The sequence below is a fragment of the Arabidopsis lyrata genome (assembly GCF_000004255.2).
Source record: "Arabidopsis lyrata subsp. lyrata unplaced genomic scaffold ARALYscaffold_6, whole genome shotgun sequence".
Taxonomy (NCBI): domain Eukaryota; kingdom Viridiplantae; phylum Streptophyta; class Magnoliopsida; order Brassicales; family Brassicaceae; genus Arabidopsis; species Arabidopsis lyrata.
The window spans coordinates 9,589,611-9,602,870 of NW_003302550.1; the positions used below are offsets into that span (position 1 = coordinate 9,589,611).

General features: G+C 36.5%; 2 protein-coding genes and 1 long non-coding RNA gene across 3 annotated transcripts; 2 read left to right on the forward strand and 1 right to left on the reverse strand.

Moving 5' to 3' along the window:
- The first annotated feature begins 737 nt into the window (after positions 1 to 737).
- Positions 738 to 7,668, forward strand: LOC9308088. Its single transcript, XM_021023870.1, is given in 20 exon segments — positions 738 to 1,492; positions 1,578 to 1,634; positions 1,728 to 1,839; positions 1,841 to 1,881; positions 1,980 to 1,992; positions 1,994 to 2,113; positions 3,589 to 3,692; positions 3,768 to 3,847; positions 3,932 to 4,224; positions 4,335 to 4,374; positions 4,538 to 4,606; positions 4,884 to 4,997; positions 5,105 to 5,199; positions 5,360 to 5,463; positions 5,671 to 5,774; positions 5,834 to 5,913; positions 6,004 to 6,110; positions 6,200 to 6,326; positions 6,462 to 6,758; positions 6,846 to 7,668. Coding segments are annotated over 6 exon segments (372 nt in total). The 5' UTR covers positions 738 to 1,492; positions 1,578 to 1,634; positions 1,728 to 1,776; the 3' UTR covers positions 3,799 to 3,847; positions 3,932 to 4,224; positions 4,335 to 4,374; positions 4,538 to 4,606; positions 4,884 to 4,997; positions 5,105 to 5,199; positions 5,360 to 5,463; positions 5,671 to 5,774; positions 5,834 to 5,913; positions 6,004 to 6,110; positions 6,200 to 6,326; positions 6,462 to 6,758; positions 6,846 to 7,668.
- On the forward strand, positions 2,520 to 3,044 carry LOC9310160. The gene is made up of 4 exons (XR_002331563.1): positions 2,520 to 2,545; positions 2,631 to 2,745; positions 2,850 to 2,917; positions 3,014 to 3,044. It is a non-coding gene; the product is annotated as an uncharacterized LOC9310160 (long non-coding RNA).
- Positions 7,669 to 7,994: 326 nt separating the features above from the next.
- On the reverse strand, positions 7,995 to 12,380 carry LOC9308089 (alanine--tRNA ligase, chloroplastic/mitochondrial). The gene is made up of 8 exons (XM_002874047.2): positions 12,231 to 12,380; positions 11,636 to 11,728; positions 11,322 to 11,527; positions 9,659 to 11,230; positions 9,291 to 9,566; positions 8,976 to 9,185; positions 8,691 to 8,848; positions 7,995 to 8,571 (listed from the first exon to the last, which is right to left on the reverse strand). Exons 1-8 carry the CDS (start codon positions 12,313 to 12,315, stop codon positions 8,235 to 8,237), a joined length of 2,937 nt encoding a protein of 978 aa, XP_002874093.1. The 5' UTR covers positions 12,316 to 12,380; the 3' UTR covers positions 7,995 to 8,234.
- Between the last annotated feature and the right edge of the window lie 880 nt (positions 12,381 to 13,260).

The window sequence follows — 13,260 nt, forward strand, 5'->3', positions numbered from 1 at the left end:
ACCGTTTCAAATTTATGATGTATAACTCTACGAACCCAATAAATTTGATTTTGAAAGTTATTACCATCTGATCCGATCCGATCAATTTTTGCTCTACCTTTTCATAATTTGTTGTGTCTTTGGTTGATAACGAAGCTTTTAGAAATCAGTCTTGTTGTGGAAACTCATAGTGTTTTCTTTGTCTCTCAGTGAATTGGGTTTCTATTAAGACTTAAGAGCAATGGAGATCAGATTTCACTTTTGTGTTCTCGATGAAAAGGATTGTCATTGCCACTCGTAATTTTACAGGTTTGTTGTTTTCATTCATATGTTTAGATTTTTTTTATTCTACAGTTGTATTGAAACTTGCTTATAGTTATCCAAATGGTGATAGAAAATTTTACAAGAAAGTTCTACATTATCTGTGTTATGTTCATCAGATCGGGCTTGGTTGTAAATTAGATAAGTGAAAGAATCTTTAGTGTTGACTTACTCATTTATTTTGATCATAAAAGACTATATATATGAGTTAATTTCTCAGTTATCTTATGCTCTATTTTCTCAAATTTTTTTGTAGGAAGCAATTGACGATTCTATCTCCTTTGGAAGGAGTTTGATGTTGTGTCGCTTTTCTTCTGCAACAATAAATTGCAGAGCCAGAGAATTCTTATGGGTTGTTCTCAATCACTCAACCAAATGCATACACATACATACATGCAGTCATTCATACACACACATGCATACATACATACATACATACATACATGTATACATAAATACATACATAAATGCATACATAATCTACATTGCACACATTCATAATTCCTTCTCTGTTTCTTTGAGTCGTTGTTTACTTACTTGATTCCTTAATTCTTTGTCTGATTGTTTGCTTGCTTTACTCCTTTTACTTCTTCATTCCTTGTTTTGTTACCAACTTCAGAGATTTGTTGTTTACTTCTTTGTGAGCTTGCTTGCTTCCTTAATTCTTTGTCTGATTCTTTGCTATACTCCTTTTATTTCTCCATTCCTTGTTTAATTACCAGCTTCAATGGTTTGTTGTTTACTCTCTTGTGAGCTTGCTTGCTTCCTTGATTCCTTGTTTACTTACTTCTTTGTTTCCTTGCTTCCTTACTTTCTTGCTTACATGCTTAACTTGATTCCTTGCTTACGTGCTTAATTTCTCACATACGGTCTTTTCCTTAACTACTTGAATTTCTTTTCCTTATTTTCTATCCTTAACTTGCTTGCTTATTTGTTCATAAAATGTCTCAGTTTATCAGATTTGTGTTTTGTTTTAGATTCTTCTAGGACTATTTCAAAGTCCTTCAGAGAAACCAATAAGCTAAGTTATAACTGTCTTAACTTGTCAGACCAAATAAACTAAGCTAGACAAGGTTTATTTGATTCTCTCTTAACTTTCATTTTTAAGATTCAATGTGCAGTGCCAGAAGTTTCTAGAAGATTTTCATGTTGGAGTTAAACAATACATTCCGCCAACAATGAACTCCCACTTGTAAGTTTTATAACTCTTAAGACTCAATGAGTTTTTTTCTTTTCTTTTTTTCTGAAAACAACAACAACAATCTGTTTTGTTGAAGGTGTTGGTGGCTGAGACAAGCTCGTGAATCATTAATGTACTCATCGATCTCTATTACGTAAGTAAACTCTAACCAAGACTATTCTCTTGTTTCTCTCAGTTATTGTTATTAATTGTAGAATTGACAAAATTAGATCGAAATTTTGAGCAGCAATGTGGAAGAGCTGAAGTAAGTTAAGATATTTAAGCAAAACTTTTGGATGATATATCAAGGAAAAGCATTCAATGGGAAACCAACAAAGACTACGAGATCTCATGGCAGGATATTTTAGGTCACGGTCGAGAAGGAAACCTCTGGGATCTTGGTAAGATTAATCTCACTAGTTTTTAGTTTTGATTAGATTTCTGAATTCTCTTGGTCAATGAACTGATGGATTTAAATGTGATGTTACAACAGCTGAAGCCGTGTATCAGAAAACTCAAGTGATAGAGCCAGATGCAAACAAGGCGTGTAAAAAGTTGGCAAACATTAAGTGCATGGTCGAAGTCTTACTGAAGTGGCTAGAAGGAATGGAGAAAAACCTTTTCAAAGCAAAGGTTTATAAAATACAGTTTTATAAACGCAGTATGCCCAAGATGCATCTTTGGTGTCTCAAATCTAAATTTCATATTTTCGCGACTTTATCTTGTCTATGTTGAGATCCTGCTAGTAAATTAAGTTTATTACGTTTCAACAAACATACGTACTAATTGTAATATATATATTAAGATTTGTTTCTACGGATTATTGTCCGTTTTTCGGAGTCAGGTTGGTATTATTTGAGGCTTCGGTTGGAGATGCTTATCAAGAAACGTGGCATGAAGATTGTCAACTCTGCAAAGCCTAAGCCTGAGAAACAGATGAAAATCTTGAAAACACATGAAAGGTTTGCTTACAATGTTCAAAGTTTTCTAGATTTCAGTATTTTTGTTAACCTACATCTCTCATGGCTCATCTTAGATCGGAACATTCAAAGAAACTTCATTAAAGTACCTTTCCAACTCGTTTGACAAGTTCTCTCATAGAAGTTTCTGAGTGCTCAAGTATTGATGTTCTTGGTTTTTTGTTTTCCAGGACTAGTCAATGGAAGATATTTTGGATGAGGAAAACGATGGAGACTATATGGATGCGGAGTCGCAGGGCCATAGCAACACTTCCTCTTTTCCAATATATAATGCATCGCTTTGAGGTTGGTTGTTATATACACATTTTGGCATAGTCTTGGCTTATTATGCATTTGGATCTATCTATGGTTGTTATCTATTCGATCAACGTTTTGGTGTCATATTACAGATTCAAGTATATTCAGAACCAGAGTCTTCTTGAAGTTGATGAGTCAGATGATGAACCACTTTGAACAAGTGAGGTTTGCAAATGAGTTAGATGATCAACCTCTTTGAACAAGAGTTTGATGTGGAAGGACTTCTAATCATTCGTGAAGGATATATCTGATGTAGATTTGGATGCCAAGAATAACCAAGGTTAAACCAACAAATACTGCGAGATCTCATGGCAAGAAATTTATGGTCACGGTCGAGAAGAAAACCACTAGGATATTGGTAAGATTAATCTCACTAGTCTTTAGTTTTGAGTTTTGATTAGATTTCTGAAGACTATTGATCATTAAGCTAATGGATTTAAATAAATGTGGTGTTACAGGGGAACTTTGGATGGGCTTATATGCAACTAAGGGACTATACAGCAGCTAAAGACGTGTATTGGAAAGCTCAAGTGATAGAGCCAGAAGGAATGTTGGCAAACATAAAGTGCATGGTCGAAATCTTGCCGAAGTTGCTCGAAGGAATGGAATAACCTTTTCAAAGCAAAGGTTAGCGCTAATACCTGTTTTATAAACGCAGTATTTGGTGCCTCGAATTTAAATTTCATATTTCCGAACCTTTACGTTCTCTCAAACAAGTAAATGTTGAGTTCTTGCTAGTACATTAACTTTATTGTGTTACCGTAAACATACATATTAGTTGTAAACATATATTTTAAGATTTGTTTTTGCGGATTCTTGTCCTTCTTTCAGATTCAGGTTGGTTTTAGAGGTGAGGCTTCGGTTGGAGATGCTTATAACCAAATATGGTTTGTGAAGTCTGAGGAAAAGATGAAACTCCTGAAAAAACACGAAAGGTTTTCTTACAATGTTCAAAGTTGTTTAGATTTCAGTATTTGTGTTAACTCACATCTTCTCTTGGTTTATCTCAGATCAAGGATCGTAAGGAGACACTATATTTAGCTGGCTCTAACATAAGTAGATCGCAACATTCAAAAGAAACTTCATTAAAGTACCTTTCCAACTAAGTTGACAAATGCTCTCATAGAAGTATCTGAGTGCTTAAATCCTGATGTTCTTGATTTCTGTTTTCCAGGACTAGTATGTGGAAGATATTTTGGATGGGGACGAGGAAAAAGATGGGGACTATATGAATACGGAGTCACATGGCCAAAGCAGTGCCAGAGGTTTCTAGAAGAACTTCATCTTCGATTATAACAAGACGATCAACCAGCCACGAACTCCCACTTGTATGTTTTTATTTTAATGATCTCATGATTATTCACTATATGAATACAGAGTCACATGGCCAAAGCAGTGCCAGAGGTTTCTAGAAGAACTTCATCTTCGATTATAACAAGAAGATCAGCCAGCCACGAACTCCCAATTGTATGTTTTCAGTTTCATTTTTAATCGTACGGATGACTTGGTGGGTCATCTTGTATAGATTTGCACTGATGGTACATTATTTCAATTGTATATCGTTTTGGATTTTGCAGCTTAAAGCACTCCAATCCGTGGCTAAGAAACATAAGAGAGGTAATTCTAGAGAAAATACTTGTTGAAAACATCAAATCTTTTGCATGGTAATTCGATGAGAACTTATAGGGTCTTTTGTTTTGATGGGTTGAACTTATATAATATGCTGTAAGTTTCTCTTGTGTTCGCAAATCAGAAACTCATAATGTTGCGTACTTCTCAGGCATCGTGATGCTTCTTTCAGGTCTACCGCAAATGACTTCAGACATAATTAGCGTATATCGTTTCTTAGGTTGACTCCTTCTCCCGAGTATGTTGCTCCAATTTTTTTTTGCAGTAGTCTTTCGATTTTGCTATTATAGTATATGTGTTTGAGTGTGTCTGAAAAACAAAAAAGGTTCTATTTGGCAGACGGGTCAATATATGAGAACTAATCAAATACCATTTGGCTTATTTTTAGGAAAACGGTCCTCCTAGATCGTGATGGTTCTTTACCAAAAGCACCTTGAAACTGTTTTGTGTCAAAATATAATTGTGTAAGAATATTCAGTTTGCTGCTGTTTCTACAGGTAAGTAAATAGAAAAGATATTGAGCTTATGACGTGCTTGTTCAGATTGATCATGCATATGCAAATGAAGAAAATGGTGGAGACAATGAGAAATTACGTAGGTACTTCAATAAGGTATGTTTAATTCAATCCTAACAAGTCACTGTAAGATTTTTTACAGGATCTTTGTTTTTCTTTCTTGAGTCAAGATTGATTTTTGACCTCTGCTATAATTGTAACAGGTGGTTGGTTGCCTTGATGGAAAGATGATATGGCCATATCAAGGCTTCTTTCAACATTGCTTCTCCTTCAGAGGAAAAACAAGGAAATTACAAAAGTTAGTGGTCTTCCCTTTCAACGAGGATACGACTTAATGTTGCTACGAATTAGCCATTTGTCTCGCTTGTTTATCAACGAGACTCGTGAATGGTTTTCCTTTTTTTTGAAATCTACAACCAATCTATTTTTAAAAACCTGCATATTTATGTTTGTTGAAGGTGTTTGTGGCCTAAAACCACGCGAAGAACTACATGAAAACTTAAAGAACATGGTCGGTTTACTGAAGTTGCCAGAAGAAAACAAAAATCTTTTCAAAGCAAAGGTCTGTAACTAACATCTTTGGTACCTAGAATTTAATTTCACGTTTCCACAACTTTTCTTTCTCTCACACATGCAGACGTACAATTACAAATGTTGAGAGTAAAAATTTATCGTTTAGCCGTAAACATACATACTAGTTGTAAATATCTGTATTAGGCTTTGTTTATGTGGATTCTTGTCCTTTTGAAGAGTCGTGTCAGTATTATAGGTGAGGCTTTGGCTGGAGATGCTCATCAAGAAGTGTGGCATGAAGAAGGCTGTCAAGTCTGGGAAGCCTAAAGAAACATATGAAACTCCTGAGAAACAAGAAAGGTTTGCTTACAATGTTCAAAGTTGTCTAGATTTCCGTATCATCTCTTGGTTCATCTCAGAACAAGGAACGTAAAAAGAAAATATATGCAGCTGGCTCTAACATAAATAGATCTCAACATTCAAAAGAAACTTCATCAAAGTACCTTTCGAACTCAATTGAAAAATGCTCTCATAGAAGTTTGTGAGTGCTCAAGTACTGATGTTCTTGGTTTCTGTTTTCTTGGACTAGTAGGTGGAAGATATTTTGGATGAGGACAATGATGGGACTATATGGATGCGGAGTCGCATGGCCAAGCAAGGCTTCCTCTTTTTCGAAACCTAAGGCATCGCTTTGAGGTTGGTTGTTATATACACATTTTAGCATAATTTTGGCTTGCTATGCCTTTGGATCTATCTATTCGATCGACTTTTTGGTGCCATGTTAGTATGTTACAGATTCAAGTATATTCAGAACCAGAGTCTTCTTGAAGTGGATGAGTCAGACGATGAACCCCTTGACACAAAACAAGATCAGCTCTTTGAACAAGAGTTCGATGTGGAAGAACTTCTAAGGTAGCTGTTTCTCTGTAAACTAATCTAATCGAGGAAGAACATTCCTGGAAAGACAAGGATGATAATCTATGATCATTCCAAGAGTTATACAAGGTATTCTAGTTTTTATCTAAATATTTCATTTGTTGGTTTCAGTTGTTCAGGGTTGAGATATTGGCTTAAGAATGCTGTCAAGTCCGGGAAGCCTAAGGAACATATGAAACTCCTGAAAAACACAAAAGATATCTGTGTTATGCCTTACATCTTATCTTCTCTTGGTTCATCTTAGATCAAAACTTACGGAGACAAAATATGCAGCTGGCTCTAACATATAAATCACGACATTCAAAAGAAAATAGAAGTTTCTGAGTGCTAGAGTATTGATGGTCTTGGAGGTCTTGGTTTTGATCTCTACCTTACCTTCTAGCTTCTTAAGTTCAATCATTATCCCAGGTATGTCTTTAATCTGTTTCAGCTGAGTAGTATTTTGTTTCTTCTCTTATCACTTGAATTTATCGTCTCTTTTATTTTATTCTGTAGCAGATTTCATAGCCAACGAACTTTGTGAACCAAAAGAAGTTATGTGCGCGGTGAGTAAAACAGGTATATACCAATTACTTTAACAATGTTGTCTTTCCTTTGACAGCTTGATATCCCAACACATTGCACACATTGCATGTATGCATCCATTCATGTACACATGCATATATTCATGTTTGCATACATATGCATACATTATACATACATGCATACATTCATACATACATACATACATGCATACATACATACATACATACATACATACATTCATGTATATTTTGCTTCTTAGTTCATTGCTTGCTTCTTTATTTACATCGCTAACTTGTTTTACTGGTTCTCTTCTTTTTTTATTGTGCTTATTTCATTGCTTAACTTGGTTGCTTGTTTCTTTTACTGCTTGTTTACATGCTTCCTGCTTTGTTTCTTTGATCTTTGCTTACTCAATTGCTTCATTCATTTCCTAACTTGCGTGCTTCTTTGCTTCTTTGATTCCTTTCTTATTTCACTGTTTGCTTACATGCTTAACTTGTTTCCTTGCTTCATTCTATAATTGTTTTGCTTAACTTGTTTACTTCTTCCTTCTTTGTGTCTTTCATTGCTTAACTTTATGTCTTATTTCACTGTTTGCTTACATACACATATTTTTATGATGAAACGATAGTCGCTTTTGTATTCACAAGTGATTTATTAGAGTAGAGAATCAAATAAAATCGGTTTATGTCAACCGTTGTATTGGTTTAATGTTTGGTTTACTCTCATACTTTATAAGAGAGGATATTGTAAACATTTTGGTTTAATAATTAATGAGAATGAGTTTGTTGCTTTTACTCTCTAACAAACTTTTCTCGATCTCGATAATCCTCTAATATGATTGAAAAGGACGTATACAAATTATTTTCCAATATTAATTTGTAAACAAAAGTACATTGTTGATAGTATTATCTTTTTTAAGTTTTTGCCCTTTTTAATCCGATTTGTACCAAAAAGAATAATATTAATGCAATCTGAAATTGCACCGGACCCTGAATTAAAAAAAAAAAAACCGAAACTCTGGTGACACAATCCAACACAGCCAATCAATTGCCAACAATCTTTACGTGCATTGAAAGCATGACATTCACTTCATAACTTGCTATAATGCTTGTTAAATATACACAACACCACAAATTCACATTTTGTAATACATCAAAAACCATTGAGACGACGTTCATTAAGTAACTCGAAGCAATTAGTCACATTGAAAGAAATGTTCACAAACCAATTAACTTTAATATCCATCAAATATCAAATATCTTTAATATCCATCTATACATGCAATTCACTTTTCCAGAATCAAGTAATGTGCTCTTCCTTCTCTCTGTACATGCAGTTCACTTTTGAAGTTGTGCTTCACCCTACCTTTTCGGATAGAGTTGCCACGAGATCTTCCCGAGCTTTCTCTAAGGCACTTGGGAGATTTTCAGGCTTTCTGCCGCCTGCCTGAGCAAAATTGGGTTTTCCACCACCTCCTCCACCACACAGCTTAGCTATGGGGCCAATGAATTTCCCTGCTTGAACTCCTAGAGAGACTACTCCAGGACTAAATGCAGCAACTAAACTAACCTTGTCTTTCTCTGGAGATGATCCTAATACCACAGCCACTGGATCTTCCAACGTGCTTATCAAATGCTCAGCTGCACTCTTTAATGAGTCAGCATCGGTGTCATCCATAGAGTCGACGAGCACTCTGAAGGAATTAAACATTCACAGGAAGACACTTAGTTGAAATTATAGTGTTAGATCATGCATCAATTCTTCTGAACATATTATCATAACAACCATTTTAAGCAGGAAACAATAGATTACCTTATCGTCTGTGAAGTTCCCACAGTAAATGCATTCTTCGATATGACAGATGCTTTATAGACCGCTGCTTTTGAACGCAAGTCGGAGGCTTCTTTTTTAGCTGCACGCAGTTCCTTTAGAAGATTCTCCACTGTCTCTATAACCTTCTCTGCTTTCACCTTCAGATTAAACCAAACAACAATTGGTCGTCATAAGTAACCACTACCTTGAAAGCAGCAAATGGGTAGCTTGTTTTTTTTTTTCAGTTACACACGCATTCAAACATGGAAAGGAAAAGCAGAATACCTTGAGAGTCGAGCATAGACGTGTCATTTGAGAATCCCGTGAGTTTATGTATTCAATGAATGCTTCACCTGCAACCGCTTCGATACGCCTGATTCCAGATGCAATGCCCTGTTCTGAGATAATTTTGAAGGCTCGGATTTCTGCAGTATTGCCAACATGAGTGCCACCACAAAGTTCCATGGAGACACCAGGGACTTCTACTACACGAACCTGCGATTAATGTAAGGGTCCTCTTAGTCAAGCCAAAATCAACTTATAACCAAACTGTAGCACTTTATACAATCTTTAAATTGTTAATAGTGACATCTCTCTTACCTCGTTTTCATCATATTTTTCCCCAAACATTGCGATGGCTCCAGCTCGTTTTGCATCAGCAAGAGGAAGGACTTTTGTTTCAAGACGTGTAGCATCCCCAATCCACCTATTGATCAGGCGTTCGATTTCCTTGAGCTCGTTATCATGCAGGGACCGATTAATATTGAAATCGAATCTCAGGCGGTCAAAAGCTACTAGTGACCCAGCCTGAGATGTTTCTTGTCCTACTACTTTCTTAAGTGCCGATTGCAGCAAATGGGTGGCTGTATGGTGAACCTGGAAAGTTGACAAAAAAGATCAAGAATTTGAAAAGGAAAGAGGCGGTTAGCAGTTGGGATATTGGGATGTAAAATGACATTCAAACCTACCTTTGCTCGTTGCCTCAAGTCTGCATCTACTGCTGCTTCCACCTCTTTGCCAACTTCTAGAGCTCCACTTTTTACAGTGCCCTTGTGAACAAAAATTTTAAGAGACTTCTGCACATCACTTACCTCAACAACAGCATTCTCTTGGTTCCCATCACTGTTAACATAAAGAAAACCATGATCTGCAATTTGACCTCCTGATTCAGCATAGAACGGAGTTCTGTCAAGCAGAATCTCTACTTTACTGCCTTCAGACACCTTTATCACAGGCTTCCCATCCACCAAAAGACTTTTAACAACAGCACGAGCAGAGAGACTGTCATATCCAAGGAACTCAGTGTCTGCAATATTTTTAGTGATATCAGCATCGTCTTCAACTGTCAGTTTTACAACATTGTGAGCAGCTTGAGATTGACGTCTTTGATTCTCCATTTCTACTTCAAAACCTTTCATATCTATACTGACTCCACGTTCTTCAGCAACTTCTGCGGTTATCTCCACAGGGAAGCCGTATGTGTCATACAGAAGAAACGCATCTTTTCCATCGAGATAAGGCGTATTCTTAGTTTTATCAGCTATTGACAGGGCATCGTTAAGCTTTTGGTCAAGCAACTTTTCTCCTCTTTCCAGAGTTTTCTTAAAGTGAAGTTCCTCTTGCCTTATCTCCTCAATGATGCGTGGGGCCTTTAGTTTAACATCAGAATCAATATAGGTGCTCAACTCTATCACCTTTTCAGCAACTGCTGGCAAAAACGCTCCCTTTAGATTACCATTTCTATACTCATTTATTCCGAGAGACTTCCCCTTCCGAACTGCCCTTCTTATTAGCCTCCTTACTACATAACCTCTGCCAATATTTGAAGGCGAAACACCGTCTGATATGAGATAGACAACTGCCCGTATGTGATCTGCAATTACTTTTAAACTTGTCTTTGCCTTTTCATTTGCAGAGTCGTATGAGATATTCGCCAACTCTGAGATCTTCGCAATGATTGGATATATCAAATCTGTCTCGTAGTTGTTTGGAACCTTCTGAAGGATTTGAGCTATACGTTCCAAACCAAGACCAGTGTCTATATTCTTCTGTTTCAAGGGCTCAAGCAATCCATCTTCCGTCTTGTTATACTGCATGAAAACCAAATTATAGAACTCAATAAATCTGGTATCATCCCCAAGATCAACATCATCATCAGAACCTCTCTCAGGATAGAAGTCATAGTATAACTCTGAGCATGGACCACAAGGACCAGTTGGTCCACTAGTCCAAAAGTTGTCAGCTTCACCCATTCTCTTTATCCGCTCAACAGGCACACCAACTTCATTTTTCCAGATTTCAAAAGCTTCATCATCGTCTTCGTAAATGCTAACCCAAACTCTATTAGCAGGTAGCCCAAACTCAATAGTCGACAGCTCCCATGCCCATCTTATCGCTTCCTTTTTGAAGTAATCACCAAAGCTAAAGTTCCCAAGCATCTCAAAGAAGGTATGGTGCCTGGCTGTTTTCCCAACATTCTCCAAATCATTTGTACGTATGCACCTTTGTGCAGTGGTTGCACAAGGAACCTCTCTAGGTACCTACAACATATTAAAAAGTCCCACCAATGTACATCTTCAAGTCTGTAAATGCTACTAAAACAGTAATGTTTGGATTGGATAGTATTTATACCTTTCCAAGGAAAATAGGCTTAAACTGAAGCATTCCTGCAATTGTTAGCAGGACGGTAGGATCTTCTGGCACAAGAGACGCACTTGGAAGCACCTTATGGCCACGAGAGGCAAAGAATTCGAGAAACCGCCGCCGTATTGAATCTCCACTAACATCCTTGGACTGATAATCCTCCTTAGCATCCTCAGACACCGGCTGTAGTGATACTGAAATCCACATAGTAAAGATATTTCAGTGCCCCAAATTCAATGATCCTAAAAAACAGAAATGGAAGAAACAAATACAGATTGTGTGGAAACAATAAGTCCAAAAACCTGATGAGCTCTTGGCAATAATCTGAGCTGACTGAGTTGATTTGGGAAGCAAGGTAGAAGGAGAAACAGCAGCAGAGGTTCTGGTAACAAAACCTGCAAATCCCATTATTGAAATAATTAACACCCACACGAGATCAATACAAAGAAACTCAGATACAAAATCAAAGCAACACGAAGAGAATAAAGAAAGCTCTTATCCATCAAATTAGTGTGCTCTAAAACAAGTTTTATCTAAAACTTATAAAAAAGCAAAGGTAATGCCAGAAATTCTGAATTATAGAGGATACTGAAAACATGATTCTATAAAAGCAATCATAAAACAAAATTATTAAGAATTATACTTTAAGAGACCAAAATAATGACAATTTCATGGACACGAGCTCTGTAATGAAAAAAAAAAAAAAAAAAAGCAATTAGGAAAAAAACTCTTTGCTGCGACGGAAGACAAAACCCAGAATTCAATTTAATAAATTAGTCCAAATTTCTAGTTTCTACTCAACAAAACCTGTATGCCCACTAGTCTTAGGTTATGTTTCTACTAGCCGGGCATTACAAACAGTAAACTACGTTTATCAATTTGTAACAGAGAACTTACGTTTAGAAACGAAAATAGAAGAGGGATGCGAAAGTAAAATCGGTCTAAGAGGAAAATCGAAGAGGTTTACTCTGGAGAAATTCATCACAGAGTATTGAGGAGGAGAAGAAGAAGAAGAAGGCGACACACTATTGGCCTTCAAGCTTTTTTTTATCCACTTCTTTTGGTTTTAAAGATTTTTAATCAAAAAAATTTCTTAATTACCTATTAACCCGTTAAATAAAGAGATCCGTAAATACCTTCATTAGTGGGGGAGTGGTAGAGATTGCTTTTTGTCCCATTGCAGGAGACTCGAGAGATATGAATAAGAACCAAATTAAGAATAACTCTCTCTGTGGACTTCATTATTTTTACACACAAAATCACTATTACCAAATTAGCCATAAACTTCATTATTTCGCCGCCGTTTCACTCCGTTCACTTGCCGTGTGTTCCGTTGTTCTTTTGATGCAATTTTCTTTGAATTGAGATGGAAGCCGTCCCTCTTTTGGGCTAAATCACCGGAGATTTTCCTGTTTTCTGCCGGAATCTGAAGTAACAAAGCGCCGTCCCTCTTTTGGGCTAAAGCACCGGAGATTTTTCTGTTTTCTGCCGGAATTTGAAATAACAAAAAGCCGTCCCTCTTTTGGGCTAAACCACTGAATATCCTTCTGCTATGATCTGAAATTTCATCAGGTTTTTCGTTCTTATACTCTTCTTTAGTTTGGGGTTTCTATTTCAACTATTCCAATTGTGAATCTTGTTGATTATCAGTAGATTATTGTGTTCCCATAAAATTTGCTGTTAACAAGATTTGAGTTTGGTGATTATCTGGAAGCTATCCAATCCATAGATATGAGTGCGGTTTGTTGGAACTGTCAAGGATTGAAGAACCCCTTGACGGTTCGACGTCTTCAGGCACTTCGTCGAGAACATTACCCAGATTTTTTGTTCCTCATGGAAACTAAAAATTCCAGTGATCACGTTTTGAGCGTGAAAGAATGGATGGGCTATGATCATTCTCATTTAGTAGATCCGATTGGCCTTAGTG